This window comes from Camelina sativa, chromosome 11, assembly GCF_030686135.1.
Source record: "Camelina sativa cultivar CO46 ecotype springtype chromosome 11, ASM3068613v1".
Lineage (NCBI taxonomy): Eukaryota > Viridiplantae > Streptophyta > Magnoliopsida > Brassicales > Brassicaceae > Camelina > Camelina sativa.
The window spans coordinates 5318691-5337256 of NC_141890.1; the positions used below are offsets into that span (position 1 = coordinate 5318691).

At 36.8% G+C, this 18566-nt stretch overlaps 2 protein-coding genes and 1 long non-coding RNA gene across 9 annotated transcripts; 1 reads left to right on the top strand and 2 right to left on the bottom strand.

Moving 5' to 3' along the window:
- The first annotated feature begins 5486 nt into the window (after positions 1-5486).
- Positions 5487-10581, top strand: LOC104721848 (cadmium/zinc-transporting ATPase HMA2-like). Its single transcript, XM_010439916.3, has 9 exons — positions 5487-5783; positions 6275-6485; positions 6827-7084; positions 7603-7700; positions 7785-8040; positions 8142-8279; positions 8377-8704; positions 8792-8994; positions 9087-10581. Exons 2-9 carry the CDS (start codon positions 6290-6292, stop codon positions 10463-10465), a joined length of 2856 nt encoding a protein of 951 aa, XP_010438218.1. The 5' UTR covers positions 5487-5783; positions 6275-6289; the 3' UTR covers positions 10466-10581.
- Positions 5807-6397, bottom strand: LOC147933648 (uncharacterized). The gene is made up of 2 exons (XR_015572770.1): positions 6260-6397; positions 5807-5869 (listed from the first exon to the last, which is right to left on the bottom strand). It is a non-coding gene; the product is annotated as an uncharacterized LOC147933648 (long non-coding RNA).
- A 967-nt stretch (positions 10582-11548) lies between the features above and the next one.
- LOC104721849 (putative helicase MAGATAMA 3) lies at positions 11549-18449 on the bottom strand. Of its 7 annotated transcripts, none has more exons than XM_087475855.1 (9): positions 17903-18379; positions 16075-17495; positions 15890-15948; positions 15324-15503; positions 15104-15199; positions 14889-15012; positions 14633-14765; positions 12786-14552; positions 11549-12682 (listed from the first exon to the last, which is right to left on the bottom strand). In XM_087475855.1, the coding sequence occupies exons 4-9, from the start codon at positions 15460-15462 to the stop codon at positions 12284-12286; spliced, it is 2658 nt and encodes an 885-aa protein (XP_087331981.1). In that variant the 5' UTR covers positions 15463-15503; positions 15890-15948; positions 16075-17495; positions 17903-18379; the 3' UTR covers positions 11549-12283. The 7 variants fall into 7 exon arrangements, with proteins under 7 accessions (XP_087331981.1, XP_087331982.1, XP_087331978.1 ...); XM_087475856.1 differs by having other exon boundaries at positions 17585-18374; XM_087475852.1 differs by lacking the exon at positions 15890-15948 and having other exon boundaries at positions 17903-18449.
- Positions 18450-18566: the final 117 nt, after the last annotated feature.

An 18566-nucleotide genomic window follows, 5' to 3' on the forward strand; every position in this document is an offset into this window, starting at 1 on the left:
TTAAACGTTTGACTACTATGAATTGTCACCACCAATAAGAGAAATAATTGCGAAAATTGGGAATTTAGTTGATACTACATCATATTGATAACGAAAATAAACTCCAACATATATATACTTATGGCTCATCTTGATCGCCATTGGTCACTTAGCTTTTATTATTGGGTGTAGGTCTGGATTGGTCTGTTATTAGGTTTTGAGTTTTGGCAATGGAAAAACACCTTCGGCAAGTTATTTCTACTTCTAGGCAAAAGCTATTATTGTAGGGGAGAAGCTCTAGAAAAATCTCTTCAAAAATCAATAAATTACATTACTAAAATATATATATTTCTAGTCCTAATGTACGTGGACTAATAAAAATTTAAATAACAGTGAACGAAAACAAAAGAATACACACTAATTTTATAGTATTTCCATATCATATTTTGGATTCGTTTTCTTGTGGTGTTTAGAATCGGTTTGCAATCTGTTTAACAATAGATATGATATTGTGGGCTTCTGAGTCATTTAAAATCACAATGCACTTACCAGTATTGTCATAGATTCCACATGAATAGATTTTCTTAATGCTTGTTCTCACGACATGAATATTTGTCTTATTGGTGAGTTTATAACTGGTAACTAATTTTGTGGTCGTCTACAAAGTAATTTTGCTGGGAAAAGGGGTCCAGAAAATACTTTAGCAATTTGAAGGAAATAAAAAACTTTACTCGACTGATTATGACTTGTTGATATGGAATCACAAACCGAATATTCCTCGTATATTCTCTCTATCTATATTATCAAATAAATAGTTGTTTTGTTAATCATTCAGAATCACATATTTCACTAGAGCACTCCTATAACCCTATTTGTCAATAACTCAATATCATTCAGCTAGCACTCCTACTGTTTGTTCACTTTCCTTTAACTGACGAAGGCCGAATCATATACTGTATTTAATATTATTATATACTATTAGGTTTTAGCTTTAAGATATAAAAATTCATTGAGACTGTAGATTGAAGTGTAAATCACAAAAGTAATTTATCTTTAACGAGTATGATGATATCTATGCGTGTGTAAATTTTATCACTTCTTTGCAAGGTAATGCGGTCTAATGACTTTTAAACATTTTACTATTTTTAAAGATAGATATGATTTGATTATATTGATGTTATATGAATTAAGGTATTGCTCTAGTCTAGTTACGAAATACGAATTCTGCTATTCTTAAGAAAATGTTAAACTAATACGTGGATTCCACCAAAACATTATCTACCTTGTTTATAAAATACACTATGGAGTAAGTAATAATTAATGTAGTTGCTATTTTTGTCAAAAAGACAACAAAGATTGCATGAAGACAAAGGGCTATATGATCATAGAGTTATGTATTGTATATATTGGTTAACTTACAGTTTGAACCTTGCTATTGCGGGGTGCTGACGTATACCCACTAACCTCATTGTGTTCCATTATTATGACTTGTGCTGATTATACACATATATTTTGCTTTATCATTTGTTTTAATCGTGGGTTATATTACATTTTTCTAATTTTATTAATATTCTTATGCGGTCATTAATTAGAAGATAAATCATACGCAAAAAGAAGATGGTTAATGTCTATTCGAGAACAAGCAATGGATCATGAGAATCTATCAAACATCCACAAATGTTTCTGGTCACCTCGATATTTTCCAAAGATTATTTCCTCAAATATTCAAAGTTACTATTGCATATTTTTGCCACCAAATTATAAGCAAATGATATGCCTTTTTTTTAGAAAATCGGAAAAGTTAAGACGACATAATTTGAGAACCATTTAATGAATAGTTAAGTAAGCGATAAATTGCAAAATAGACCTGATTTAATTAGGGGGTTCTTTTTAATACTCTGTATTTTGCAATTAATTTCATACTATATCAAACCACCATCCATTACCTTCCACAATTCATATGTCAAAACGCTTGAGCATGTTACTAACCCTACTAAAATGATTGGCACAAAAAACATTATTAAAATAAAAAAGTGATTATTAACACAAAAAGCTAGGTCATTGGTTAGAACGAAAAGATTTGAGAAAATGTTGAAAATATTTAACTCTTTATGTAAAAGCTTGAGCATCTTAATTTTTAGACTTTTTCATGTCCACCTACAATTTATATTGATCAATAATACGTAGCCATCAACATTCTATAATCCATACAGATCTTCATGTTAGTGCATCACAATTACATACCCACCATATAATTCATATTCGCCAACTAAACTTTTCATAAGACTAAATAAGCTTGTACGTTTATAGACGTAACTTGTGGAATCGTATCACGTCAATCTGAAATCGAGTTCTACATCTTTGGAAGGGAAGACAAAAATGATATAGTACAGTTCTTGTTGAGAGATATTTCCGGATGTAGATTAGAAGTTATTGACGCAAAAAAATTCACAGATGTAATTAGAAAATTTGCTAGCGTATATGTATCTTTTATCAATTCTTTCGTAGTTTAGATTTCAGACAAAAAATTATTGATAATTTTCAAAGCTATAGTATAGTTCTAAACTTGAAAAATCGGATAAAAGTGAATACACTATTCTGAGAAAAAGTTCCGAAGTTTCGGGAACTAATATTTTAATGTATCAGGTGGTAGAACAAATATAAGCAGAACGACTTATCGCAACACAAAAGAAGGATATCTATCATTGCAATTGATATCTCAATTAAAATTCGCTTTCCCACTAGACATGTTTAATATGTTTGTTTATAATATCTATTTAGTGTTTGGCTCATTTACGTGTTGCCTTTTTACTTTGACATATATTTTAAATAAAAAGGAAAGCAAGTTGTTTTGTTTTGTTTTGAAACATTGGGAGATTCCTCCACTACTCGAAAACCTTTTGGAAAAGATAGTGGAGGTTGTGCTGCTTAAATTATTTCTACTCTCTTTTAGTCTTTTTACGCAAATTATTTGTGTAGTCTTTAAGATCTTAAAGGGACATATGTAAATTATCAGCTATATATAGATATGGGTAAAAAGTAAAACTAAAAAGAAATAAAGTTTAGGTTAGTGATTTAACAAAAACAAAAGTTAGGACTGTGGGCATTAGTAAAGGAGAAAATGTTTGGCAATCTTTGGTTGTTCAAAGGTAGAAGGTGTTAATAGCCATTCGGAAAGGAAATATTATAGGTTTGTAAAACAATTTTGGTATATATATATATATCCAAGCCCTCAAGAACTTTTAACCTATATTTCTTCAGCCGTTGATAATTCGTTATAGAACAATCTTACGTTATACAATATTGTATGATTGATTGCCGCAAAATGATTATTATAAAGTCTCAAAAACAAAAAATCTCATCTGTTATACTAGATCAAGCACATAGATATTTCATCAACATTTCCCCACAATATATTGTGAATTTGTGACCTATCATTGTTCCTCATGTTATGGCCACGAGAAGTTCAACCCTGGCTCCACCATTGTTCTAAGTCGTGATCCTATGGAATCGTCGACCTCTCTCTATCAGTAGAGAAAGAAATACATCTGTGCTTAAAACTTTGTAGAAGCTTCATGAAAACGTTCTAGAATTAGATGTGTTTAACATATTTTTATTATGGTTATGTAAGTGAAGATAAAAAATAAAAAAAGAAAAATGTATTATATATAGTCTCTATATAGGATGTTCAGAAAATTGTTGAACCAATCGACATATAGAGAGACCTATATATATATGTGTGGCCGAAGGAGCGTAACATTAATGGAATTAGAAATTACTGCGGAATTACAAATTGAGCGTTATACACCTATTCACGCTTGTTATAATCAGAGCCCCTCATGAGACTAAACGAAGCGAGTAACACTTGGGAAATTTTGGTCAGAATCGACAACAAAAAGTGAAAGAAAAAAAGTTGACGACAATATATATTTTCCAGTCAGAATAGTGAAAATAAAAACAGGTAATGAAAGATTTGGTGGGAAATGATTTAAGATTTTTGTTTTTCTGATTTCTAGCTCTCTTGAAATATGTTTTTCGTTTTTTTGTCAACCTCTCACAAAATTTATTTTTGAAGATTTTGCGCACACACACCACACAAAAAAAGGTTGATAAACTCAATCCAAATATCAAAAGATTGTGATAATTATGATCATCATGACTATCTTCGTATATAATTTATATTGGGCGACGAAGAAACAATGATATGAACTGATGAACAGTAATGTTGTTACTGTAACAAAACTGCAAGTTGCATTGTGTGGCTATATATATCTGAAACAATGACATGTTTATCATTACTATTTTTTTTTAATCAAACAGTGACATTCAAAACTTCACATAATTTAACCCAAAAAATTTCTAAATAACTAAATCGCAAGCAGACAACAGAATAATTTGATAATTTTATGTTTGATCAGTAACGTATTCTTTGTTAACCACAATCAAAGTATTCTTCTACAAAGACACTATTTCGTTCGTTATATATCATATAGTCTACGCTTAATTTTATATGTTTACCCACTTCTTTGAATTTATTTTTTACTCGTACACGTATTTGTTGTTGCTACGCATAAAATAATAAACCGGGTCTTATAATAAGACTTTCGGCATTACAAGGTTTTGGAAATAGTGAAGCATACGAAAAAAAGTAAAATATTAGAAAATAATACTAGTAATAAACTAATCCGAGAGGAATCACACATGGATTCCATTCGGTGACATTTGTACTCTGGATTCTTCACTATGTTTTGTAGTACACCTTTGTTCTCGTCTCTCTCACCTACAAGATTAAAACCTCTTCCCCTAAACACACACTACTTAGCTTTATATATTTTCTTCTTAATGAGAAAAAAATAAAATAAATAGACAAATAAACATACTGTCTATAACCAAGATACATCATAAATAAATATTTTTGAATTATGTTTTAAATTTGTAGTGTAACACATGAAGTACCACGAAACGTCTTGCAAGAATTTGCCAAAAAAAAAACTTTTTTTCTAGACAAATATATGCTTTCATTCATTCAAATCAAAGCAAAAATAAAAGAAGTGCAAAGATCTCAGAGTTTAAAAGGTTACAAAAGTGGACATCCCCCAATGCCATAGTAAAAGAGTAGATAGGTAACATCCCCCAATGCCAACAAAAAAAAAAAAACTTAAACGCATTCTTTTTCCAAGTATATTAAAGCGAGTGATAAAGTGTTCTGCCTAACGCAATTTCATCTTTCCACACACATGTGTAAGCCCAAAATAAAATCAGGCAGTACAAATCAGATAGAATCCTTCAAGGTACAAAATCTCCAATAGTATTTTTATGTCAGGATAAAATCGAATTTCACTTTTTCTAGTATACATACATTAAAATTTTGAAAATTAGAATGGGAAGGTTAATAGAATAGGAATCTCAAAGAGGCAGCAGCCTACCACAGTACTTTGGAATTTATATAATTAAGATAATATATTCCAGGATTCTTTACAAGTAAGATTAAAAGAAATTGATATACTCCATTTATTTGGTCAGAATTCAGAATAAATAAAATTAAATGTTGGGAAGAATATAATTATGGTAAGGAAGTAAAAATAAACCCACCAATGATCATTTTTCATTAATACCACTTTCTAACACATTTCCCTATATAAAGCAAACGCCACTCTCAATCCTCTTTCACCTTCAAATCATTCATCATTACATCAAACCCAATCCTCTTCTCTCTTTTGACTAATTTAACAAAACATCAAAAACGAACCAAACCGGTTCGTTCATTGTTCTCTGTCCATCTGCTACCTCTGTCTCTGTCTCTGGTAATCTTATTCTTCTTCAGTTCTTTTTATGTCTTCTTCACATTAGATTTCATGACGGCTTCGAAACGCTCTGTCTCTCTCTTGCTCTGCATAGATTTCGTGACTGTTCATATTCTCTCCCACGCATTAGCCAATTTTGAAACATTTACATGAGTTTTTTTTTTTTTTTTTTTTTGTTTAATAATAATTTTGCAATGAATCTATCTCTACGTTTTAAACCTTTTTTTTTTCAGCAATGTTAAAGTTTCGACAACTCAATATACCCATGCCCAAAAAAATTAAAATCCTTTTTGCAAAAAAAATTGTTCTCGCCAAGTGTAGAGTGAACTTGACGACAACGTTATCAATCATACCCATCTTCTTTTAGACATCTCCTTCAAACACGTTACATGCATCCCTTAATGTTTTTATTTGCTTCTTTTTCCCTTAAATCGTGTTCCGCAACATAAACATGAACTCAGAAATCAGAAACGCACCTTTTTATTTTGCAGAATCCTAAAACAAGAATGGCGTTGATTAAGAACGAGAAGAAGATGACCAAGAGTTACTTTGACGTTCTTGGAATCTGCTGTACATCGGAGGTTCCATTGATTGAGAATATCCTCAAATCCATGGATGGTGTCAAAGAATACTCTGTAATTGTTCCAACTAGAACCGTCATCGTCGTCCACGACACTCTCATCCTCTCCCAGTTCCAAATCGGTATAGCTTCTTTTTTTCCTTTCTCTGTTTTCGAGTCGCTGGTGTTGGAAAACGCGAACGTCATTTTCAGGAGTTTACTTTAATGACACTTTAAAAATCTTGGAAATTACTTGTTTTTGTTCTGTTTCGTGTCCATTAATAATTTAATAACATGTGAAAATTTTACCCCTTTTCAAAAAAGAAGACAAAACGATATAATGTGAGTGTTTACGTAATTACGTAACGCATCATTCACTGATTCACATAATTTTAATGTTTATAAGTTTTCCCTTTATTTTTTATTTTAATTTTTTTTTATCTCCTCTGCTTTTTTCATTTAGTAAAATTATCATGGTTTACAGTTAAAGCACTAAACCAAGCACGGCTAGAAGCAAATGTGAGAGTAACCGGAGAAACCAATTTCAAGAATAAATGGCCAAGTCCATTTGCGGTGGTTACCGGCGTGCTTCTGCTCCTCTCCTTCTTCAAGTATCTTTACCCTCCTTTACGTTGGCTAGCTGTGGCAGCCGTAGTCGCTGGAATCTATCCGATATTCGCCAAAGCTATAGCATCCCTTGCAAGGTGTAGAATCGACATCAACATTCTTGTTGTTATAACCGGTACGTTATGTTTTACTCTTTACTCGCCAATTTATATGATATGGACCACATTTCTCACATTATTAATTAATGAAGGTTATACCGTTATAGTAGATATAAGTATGTGTCATATAAAGTTGTGATGGGTCAATTTGGAATTATTTATGGTCAACACAAAGCAATTGTTTTGTAGTTTTATTGGTTGTCTTTTCCTCTGCATTTGCCTTTCTTTATGTTACTTTGAGACCAAAAGAGAAAATGAAAAAAAACTAAAAAACAAAAAAAATTAAAGCTGCTTTCTTTCAAAAAAAAACATTGTATTGGTTTAGAAGATGTTTATAACTTTTTGGTAAAGAAAATTTCCAACAAAATTTTATTATTTTATTCTTTATACAAATTTCCTGACACAAAATAGATGAAATGTATTTAACTAACTAATTCAACAAAAACAATAATAATTTAGGAAAATTATGAGTAGTATGGTTATATACAGTCTTGTACGTTCAAGAGTTATTGATCATATTTGTTGCTTTCATCAGTGGGAGCAACAGTTGCTATGCGGGATTACACAGAAGCTGCAGTAGTTGTCTTCTTATTCACAATCGCCGAATGGCTCCAATCAAGAGCTAGCTATAAGGTTTTGTGTTCTTCCATCACTTTTAGTTCAGTTAGTATCAATAAAAATTGTGATTGCTCAAGTATAGATTGTTATACATTTCAGGCAAGTGCAGTGATGCAGTCTCTTATGAGTTTAGCTCCACAGAAGGCAGTGATTGCAGAAACTGGAGAAGAAGTTGAAGTGGATGAGCTCAAGATCAACACAGTTATAGCAGTCAAAGCTGGTGAAACCATACCAATTGATGGAGTTGTTGTTGATGGGAACTGTGAAGTTGATGAGAAGACCTTGACCGGTGAAGCTTTCCCCGTGCCTAAACTGAGAGATTCAACGGTTTGGGCTGGAACCTTTAATCTAAATGGTATAAAAAATGGCTCAAGACCTTTCCACTTTTGTTTTATGAACTCTCTCTGTGATACTTTCAAAGGTTTGATCTTAACTAACTCCTCTGTTTTGTTCAAGGCTACATAACTGTGAAAACCACTGCTCTAGCTGAGGATTGCGTGGTTGCAAAGATGGCAAAGCTTGTAGAAGAAGCTCAAAACAGCAAAACTGAAACTCAGAGATTTATAGACGAATGTTCCAAGTACTATACTCCAGGTATCAGCTACTGATTTTGGTTTTACTTTCATTACATCTTTTTTATGTTCTTGTTTGAGAGTTGAGACCTTAGAAATGTCTATGTACTTGTATGCAGCGATCATGGTGATATCAATCTTTTTTGCGGTTATACCACTTGCATTGAAGGTTCACAACCCGAAACATTGGTTTCACTTAGCACTAGTTGTGTTAGTAAGTGCTTGTCCTTGTGGGCTTATCCTCTCTACACCAGTAGCCACTTTCTGTGCACTCACTAAGGCAGCCACATCAGGACTTTTGATCAAAGGAGCTGATTATCTTGAGACCTTGGCCAAGATCAAGATTGTTGCTTTTGACAAAACCGGAACCATCACTAGAGGCGAGTTCATCGTCATGGATTTCAAGTCACTTTCCAGTGATATAAGCCTTAACAATTTGCTTTACTGGTGACACATCTGTTCTAACCTTTTTAACCAGAACACACATGGTTTTGTTGGATTTGTTCTGAGGATTGTGGAATATGACTATTTCAGGGTATCAAGCGCAGAGAGCAAGTCAAGTCATCCAATGGCTGCTGCACTTGTAGACTATGCAAAATCTGTCTCTGTTGAACCTAAGCCTGAAGCGGTTGAGGATTACCAGAACTTTCCAGGAGAAGGAATATATGGAAAGATTGATGGTAAACAAGTATATATCGGTAACAAAAGGATTGCTTCCAGAGCTGGGTGTTCATCAGGTACATATCAAAACTTATTGCATTGAGGTTTTTTTTGGTTTTTTATCTAATCTCTCTGATGGTTCTTTGCTTTGGTGTGTATGTATATACAGTTCCAGATATCGATGTTGATACCAAAGGAGGGAAGACGGTTGGGTATGTATACGTTGGTGAAACACTGGCTGGAGTTTTCAATCTCTCAGATGCTTGTAGATCAGGTGTAGCTCAAGCAATGAAAGAACTGAAATCTTTGGGAATAAAGACTGCTATGCTTACCGGAGATAATGAAGCTGCTGCCATGCATGCTCAAGAACAGCTAGGGAATGCTATGGATATTGTTAGAGCAGAGCTTCTTCCAGAAGGTAAATCAGAGATCATCAAAGAGTTTAAGAGAGAAGAAGGGCCAACAGGTATGGTAGGGGACGGGTTGAATGATGCACCAGCTTTAGCTACAGCGGATATTGGAATCTCGATGGGTGTTTCTGGCTCTGCACTCGCAACAGAGACTGGTAATATCATTCTCATGTCGAATGATATCAGAAGGATACCACAGGCGATAAAGCTTGCACGTAGAGCTAAAAGGAAAGTGGTGGAGAACGTGATCATATCAATCACTATGAAAGTAGCAATTCTTGCATTGGCTTTTGCTGGTCATCCGCTGATTTGGGCAGCTGTACTTGCTGATGTAGGAACTTGTCTGCTTGTGATCCTCAATAGCATGTTGTTGCTTAGTGATAAACACAAAGCTGGTAACAAATGTTATAGGGAGTCTTCTTCTTCTTTGTCCTCTGTCTTGATCTCGGAGAAACTTGAAGGTGATGCTGGTGGAGACATGGAAGCAGGTTTCTTACCAAAGAACAGTGGTAAGCATTGCGAGTCAGGCTGTTGTGGGAAGAAGAATCAAGAGAAGGTTGTGAAATCAGTTAAAACCAGTTCAGACCATGGTCACACTGGTTGTTGTGAGAAGAAACAAGACAATGTAAAGACGTGTTGCGCAGAACTTGATGTTTTAGGACAAGGCCGTGACTCTGGGTGTTGTGGTGACAAGACTCAGAAACCACACCAACACCAACACCAACACCAACATGGGGTGAAACAAAGCTGTCATGAAAAGCCATCAGGCCTGGAAACTGGAACTGGCTCAAAACAAGAAGATTCTTCAACCTTGATCAATCTGGAAGGAGATGAGCAAGGGGAGGTGAAAGTGTCAGTCAAAGGTTGTTGCTCAAGTCCTGCTGAAGCTAGCTTAAAAGTGAGGAGCAATGGGCATTGCAAGTCGAGCTGCTGTGAAAGTTCTAATAAGATGGATGATAAAGAAGAAGCATGTTCTCAGGTAAAAGAGGCTTGCAAGTCTAACTGTAGCAGCAGAGAGAGGAGCCACCATGGTAGCAGCTGTTGCAGGACCTACGCTAAGGAGTGTGGCAGTCACCATCACCACCACACAAGGGCTGCGGCTGGCTTGGGAAGCTTAACAGAGATTGTGATTGAATAACTTTTAGTTCTTGCTCACATTTAACCTTTCATCTTGCAATCATCAGAAAGGATGATGTATATCAATCGAGAAACCATGTGATTCATCAAAGAAATGTGAATGATCCTTTTTGAATACTTATCTTTTCAATCTTCTCATGTGATCATTGACTTCAGAGATGCTTGCAAAACCGAAGTTACATAGTCAAAATTGTTATCTCACCAAACTACAAAACCGAAGTTAGAAAACTATACCGTTGCAGTAGCAGTAGCAGTAGCAGTAGCATCGACTTTTCGTATTCTTTACTTTCTTCTCTACAATAGCTTGTTTAGTCGAAATCTGGAGGAGGACAACACAAAACATTCGCACAGAAAAAATCACAGCAACACACACACACACCAAAAAAAAGATCAGACTTAATCGTTGTAGTAATATATACCTTGTTTCGAACGATCAGGCGGCGCAACGCACGGGCTTAGTCAAGTAGAGATTTTTGTTATTACAATTGATTTGTGTTTGGTTTTATTGGTTTTGAAATTACAATTGATTTCGGTTTGGTTTTAATGGTTTTGGAACTACAGTTGATTTTGGTTCGGTTTACATTGGTTTTGAAAAGAAGAAACCAAAAAAAAGAAAAAAGTCACGCAAAGCCACGCGAGGGCAAGTTTTAGAACGAAGAGCGTCGAATGAAATAGGCATGATTTGGGAGGTTAGAACCCACAGGAATTGGTACACTCGCGCAACTCGTGTTGATAAAAGTAGCTACTTGTTTTCGTCTTCTTCTTCTTCTCTCATTTGATTTTGACGTCTCTTGCCAAAAGTTGATAAAAGGCTTAGTGATTCTGTAGCTATGATATGATGTAAAGATGAGACGACCCTTTGCTTCATGTATCAATCGAGAAACCATGTGTTTCATCAAAGAAATGTGAATGATCCTTTTGAACACTTATCTATCAATCTTCTTATGTTATCATTGACTTCAGAGATGCTTGCAAAAGGGTACAAACAATTATAGTTAAAACTTATCTCCAGTAAAAAAATTGGTCTGTAACCAAAAACACAAGTAGATGAACTTGATGAATCTGTTACAGGAATAACTGACAATTAAAAGAATATGATACTTCATCCATTGATCAGATAAAATTAACAAAATATGAGATAAAACAAATATAATGAAGGAAAAAAGAACTAAAGTTTCATAATCTTAGATATGGTGAGATTATGTTTTATGTACAAAACGCTAACACAGTGGACTGGCCAGTGTGGTATGGTGATACTCTAAAAGAACTTTTGCAGACTAAAACGAATAATCCCAACCCCCACTAGCTGTACACTAACTTCAAATGTCATTTCCTATGGTATGCTTGTCAATTAAGCATCTTTTGTTGTTCTGCATCAGCATGACACCGTTTAACAATGCTGGAATAGCTTTATAGTTCCTGTAAATGAGTCAAGCTCGTAGCTTAGCAGCAGGTTCAGACTTTTAATTCAAGTGTATTCCCCTTGGATTTACAGTGTAGACTCCGACTGGTCCGTTCCAGGTTTTAAATGAAGCACAAAGAACCAGACATGCTTCTTTGTGACCTGAGAGCAGAAGAGCGCAACTTCTTTGAAAGAAATAGCATGAATCATCTTTCGCCAGCACAAATCAGGTGAGCATGTTTACCCTTTCATGTACACAGCCTTCAAGTATTACTCCGTTCAACAGTTCATGACTTCGAGTCACTCCTTCGTGGTGATGAGCCTATGAGACCATGAGCTAGGTCAGATGCTCTGAATTCTCAAGTAACACAGTATCTCCAACAGTGAATGAAGTTCAGACTAGTTGGAATTATAAAATTAGTCTCTTCTCCCTAAAGGCCGTCCAAAATTTTGCCTCCTTTGGATCCCATGTTGCCAAGCATCTCTATATCTATCCCCGGGCAGATCAGAATCATCAACTGAGTTCTCCCTTCGAATATTCCCATTTCTTGGAAATGTTGTTGTGCTCAGCTTCTCGTCATCTTCTGATGGTGTCCCTGACCTGGACTCAGGGTGCATGTCGATGGATCTGGTTCTTGGCCCACCTGATCTGAAACCTCTAGCATTAGGTGCTTTTGGGATAAAGCTAGGTACCTTAGGAACCGGGAAATCCTTGGGAAGAGACTCCATCTCCATAAAACAGTTCCTTTCTTTGGCGTCAGTGATCAGTGCTGCCCAATCTTCGCACTTCATTAGAGCAGATGCATTTCCCATGACCTGTTCAAGAAAAACGAGCCTTAGAAACTTGATCAAGAAACCAGAAGTTATCATATATATATATATATATATATAAATGTACATGCCTAGAGAGATAACATACCCATAGAGCTCTTTTGGCACGGGTGAGAGCAACATTCATCCGCCGGATATCAGAGACAAAGCCAACACCGTGATTGGAAGCACGCACACATGACATAATTATAACATCACGTTCTTGACCCTGAAACGCGTCTACAGTATTGATATAAATCTCTTTCAGTTCATCTTGGGCCAACGCATTTGCGAACTCGATTTTCAGGCATTTCAACTGCAGTTTGTATGGGGTTATGACCCCAACAGAGGCTTTACCCCCGCCCAATGACTTCAGAGTTCTTTGAAGATGCAAGTATACCCCAACACAAAAGCGAGCTTCATCAATGTTCTCATAAGATACTGATCCACCTCTATGGGATTCCCGCCCATGACTGATATCAAAGAAAAGGTAAGGCTTAAGGACAGAATCTTTGTAATAAATCTCGTCAGGAGCAGCGGAAACACTTTCACTGTCTGTGAGGCGTCCTTGGTAGAAATATCTTGAAGGGAAATCACGTATTTGAGGATGCATCCTATATTGAACTGTTAACAACAAAGTTGGACAACCTGCTAACTGAAACCTTTCAAAGAGACTTCTACTGTATAAAAGGGTTCCAGCGGCTTTGCTAATAACTGTAGCAGGAAGCTGTTGAGGATCACCCACAAGTACACATCGTGCAGCACCAAGAGCAAGGGGAGGAAGAACTCCAACCTCACTAGCTTGGGCAGCCTCATCGATGACCACCATATCGAAGCCATGCGTAAGACGAGAAAACAGTTTACGACCACTGCTTGATACAGTTGTAAAAACAATTTCAGCCTCGTTCGCGAAACTTGCCTCAAGACTTGCACGAGCTTCTTCAAGATTAAAGTTATTACCACCAGCGCGAAACTTTCCCTCGACAATGAGAAGGCGAGACATTTCAACAAGATCTTTATCTCTGGCTTCAACAACAGCAGAAAGGCGCTGTAACAATGCATCTCTTGTCTGGTCCCTAACCATAAGAACATCAGGGTCAACGCCAACGGATCCCTGAGAACGGTTAGCGAAGGCTGCAGCAGTAAGTTCCCTTTTAAGTCCAGCAATATCTTGAGATAGCTGCGTTTCTCGTAATCTGAGGTTGTGCATATGTCCTAGAATTTCATCACGGGACTTGGCTAATAGCTGCTCACTTCTACGCTCCACAGAAACAGCTTGAGCAGCTCTCGTTTGGGTATCAACACCTACTCTAGCCACATCAGGGCGATAAACTCTCATTTCCCCATCAATAAAACCGCGATCAAGGACACGTGAGAGAAGTTCATCGGTCGCAGCATTTGAAGGAGCACAAACGAGCATCCTTGGTTTAGCACACAATTTTGGCAGCGTACGAAATAGATTCTGGTCCATGTTTTGTAGGACTTCATCAATTGATCCTGACACAATATGATCTGAACTGCTCTCACTTACTTGTTTATAACTTTCAGGAGCTAATTTCTTCAGCAACGAAGTGTAATACTGCTGATACTGAACCAAGTGGATAACATTCAACATTCCCCAAACAGTGTGTGTCTTGCCTGTTCCTGGAGGGCCCTGAACAAGAGTAAATGGCCATGGATCTTGCCTCTTTACCCCACTGCTTGTACCAGCTGCAGTATGCATTGCGGCCCAATGGATTGCAGCCAACTGAGGAGCATTAAAGCTTCTATGTAAGTGGCCAGCAAAGCTCGGAGTAAAACAATCGGGGACTGTAGGCGTCTGCTCCCCGTAATTAGGAAACTGCTCTGGGCTAGGCCTGAGAATTGCATTTTGCATCTGAAGAAGATAGGAGTTTTACCAGCGTCAGCATAACAAAAAGCATCTATGAAATATTTGTTAGAGAAAACAAAACCAACCTGTGGGTTAAGCTGAGAAAACGCATGCAAGGCAACATATTCCCTTTGTGTGGTTGCAAGCGAACCAAGCACTGACAAATGCCAGATCTCCTTAGGTTTAAGTTTCCGTAAAATATGATTATCGTCAATCTTGCTGTTAAAAAACAAATCAAAAAGGGGGAAAAAAGTAAAGAAATGAGAGAGCGGAAATAAATGCTTCCAGTAAGAATGGGTAGAAAATACAGCTTAAAAATCAAACATATGGAAGAGAATATACCTGCCAGAATCATAAGTATCTCCAACATAGAAATGGAGAATTGCTCCATGAGGATCTCGAGTATCAACCGGTATATATCTCCTAATTGTACCAGCTACACGTCCAGCATCATCATGCTCTCCTTCTAAACATAAAAAAGGAAAAAGTTACAGAACATACAGAGAAGCACAAGCAATATAAAAACCAACCAGACAATCTATGAGTTCCAACCACACCTGATTCAGGCACAGGATTTGAAAGAACTGCAACATCTCCCTCCTTGAAAGCCCATTTACATTCATTTACTGAGAGAAGTATCACATCATACCATCCTAAACCAATTAAAAACAAAGGCTAGCAGTCAGGTAACAAGAGACAAGTCAGTAGAGAGTTAACAATTTAACATTGTTGGCCAAAGGCCTTTACAAATGTGAATTAGGTAATAGATCTGGTTACCTCTCTCTCTTCTTTCGATAAACTTTATTCTGACCTTCATGTAAGAATTTGCCTCAGCCAATTCTTCCCATGTACTGTAAAGTTGTGCCCGGCACTCCTCGAAAAGTAAAGGTTCAAACACTCTAACATACTCATCCATGGATTCAAACCGCTCAGGGACACTCTGGAGATCAGTATCCTCTAAACACAAGAAAATTTTATGCATAAGAGTCAATTACAGTATGGGTAATAACTAATAAGGCAGAGAAATAGACATATTTGAAACAACACCGGCCATATGAAAAAAGTTGAAGTATCATCATCCATACAAAACAAATTTTCCTGTGCAAAGTGTACAGAACAGAACTGAGGCATGTCAATCAAAAAGCCTACTAATATCCGATAATTACTTTCACTAATAGCCATTCAAGTTTCAGATACACATAAATGCATCCAGTGTTTTCCTTAACTAAGGTAATTAAATTAAAGCCAACAAGAGCCAACCTGATAAATGATATTCATCGACAATGAAAACAAAAACCAAAATTCTGTCATCAACTTTTACAAGTATGATTTAATCGTATCACCTTCCAAATCCCGTGGCCATTATGATTCTCACTGAGCCATGATTCGGGACACAGGGAAACTGGCAACAGAGCAGTAGATTTTAATTGGCATAAAAGTTCCTACCTTAAATGAAGATAACTTAAACTGAAAAAGTAGGAGCACTCAAACACACGTTCCATAAGCAGAAACACTATATAGGACATACCTGGATGATGCCAAAACTTTTCGTTGGTCACCTCTCGTATAAGACGCTCCACGGAGGTATCTTGGTATTGGGTACTATTAGCTTGCTTCTTGAACGAAGTAAATTTCTTGTTTCCAAACTTTGAGTCTGCAGAAGTTTGACTGGACAAGGTGACTTGTCTATTTGACGAATGACCACTCTTCAGCTGCCGCGAAGTCATTGGCTGCTTCCATGACCCCTGCCTTGACACAGAACCTTCAGCAGAAGGTCCTGCCTCCCCATTTGTTCTCCTAGTTTTACCAACTGAGCCAGATTGTGATTCACCATTAGATTCTAATTTAGGTTCCGATGTTTCTGGATGTACTCCACCATTAGGAATATCACTAGGTTTCTGATCCCGGTATACAACATGCCCTGGAACCCCGCCTCCTTGTTCAGCAGGTGGAGGACCTGCGCGCGATTCTCTAACCGTCCGCGTGACAATAGGTTGTGGGAAATTCTGTCTTCTAGGTGTTGTGGTCTTAATAGGACCAGCTTGCTTGACATCTTCTAGGTTGAGAAACACGGTCTGCCTGTTCCGCTTCTTTCCCAACATCGTCTCTTTCTGATGATCCATCTTTCTTTTCACAGTGGTATTTGCGCACTTGATTGCATGACTTGCTTCAACTCCTTTAGTTTCTCTCTGCCTCACCATTAAACCCTGTTCTTGCGGACTATCTATAGATGCACTATCTTTACCACTGCTTTCTGAAATATGACTGACGTTTCTGTTTTGAAGACCCAAGTTTGAGTTGATATCTAATCCTACTGTGCCATTATCCTTCTCTGTAACTTTAGAATAATCAGAACTACTATGTACATTCTCATTGGCAGGAACCTCCGACTCTGTCCATTCCCCTTCTTCTCTCTCAGGTGCTCCGGCATCATCTGGAACTATCGATGGTGCAACCTTTGCTTCCTCCGATGTGCCTGGCCTGGATGATGACAATGATTCCTTAAGAGAGTTCTCATCCATCTTTTGTTCAACTGAGACATCCGTGCGTTGAGCAGAGATAGGGCGGACAAAAGGCTGAAAACCAGAAACTGTTGATGCATGTGAGAATAGTCGGTTGTTTACATCAGAAACTGTTGATGCATGTGAGAACACTCGGCTGTTTACATTGTCTTGGTAGGACGATGGAGTTGCAAGCAAGCCAGAGGTATTGGGGTTTGCAGATGGGATAGCCGTCGTCTGTGGCTGATTGAAGTTAACATTATCATTCCCATCATCATCATCTGTAGGAAGTTCATTAAGATCAAAGAACAATTTTCCTTCTGAAGCCATCTCGTACGTATAGTCATAAACTAGTGTATAATTCCAAGCTAGTTGCAACTAGTAAGTTCTCAAGATGCCAGAATAACACAAAACCAAAAGACAGTATCCCCTCGTACGACACCAGCTTCTGCAGATAAAAAATCCAAAAGAAACCACAATCAAAATTGTTGCTAATAAGTCCGATACAGAAACCTAAAACAGCCAAACGAGAGTTACTTGATGTGTCGATCAAAATCACCTAGTGCATTACTCAACTCAGTGTGCACAACCCACACACCACGTATCAACGTGACAAAGATTCTCACTTTCCCCTTTTAATACTAATTAAAGAAGACGGCTTTTTTACTCCAATTAACAGGTAATGCACGCAATTAGGAAATAAATAAAATCGCCGCAACCTAAAAAAAAAATTCTAAGGAAAAAAAAAGCCAATCACGCGCATGTACAAACAAAAACCCATGAATCAGCTATATCAAAGACGAGATCAAATGGAGATAAAATTAAAAAGCAAAGATCGAGATCGAGGAAACGAACCAGTGACGGTGTCGGTGGGGGACGGGGGGGGGGGGCGGCAAAAACCTCTATTAAAAAAAAAAAAAAATGATCGGATTGCCCTAAGAAAATCCTAATCTCAATCACAAATCTCTCAATCCGGCGAGTAAAAAATAAAGGGCAAAACAGTTCAAAACGGAGGCTGAATAAAATCCGAAAGCAACGGCGAAGGAGACGGATCGAAGGAAGAAGATCTGGTCTGTTTGTTGTTCGTCGATTTCGAGAGGTGTTTAGGACGACGACGAGAGAGAAAGAATCTGGTGGTTGAGAGACGATGAGACTCTTCCTCTAATCAAATCGGATCAAGACCGTTGGATTAAGACCAAAGAGAACTGATCCGACGGTATAGGACAAGCCAAAAAGTTTTTTTTTTAAGTATTAAAAAAAGATGAGTTTTACAGTGTAGGAAGGAGGAGAAGGACCTTTGTTGTTTGGGTGTGTGTGTGTGTGTTGTACTTTGCAATTGCATAAACTCAATCTTATTTATAGGCGAGAGATAGAGAGAGAGAAGAGAGGCCAAGTTTGGTTCGCTTCTATTATTGCGTCAAAAACTAGGTTTTTTATTTTTTTATTTTTATTTTTTAATTTATTACTACTACTATATTTTATGGTTTTGTGATATCTATAAATAACTGGTCAATTATTT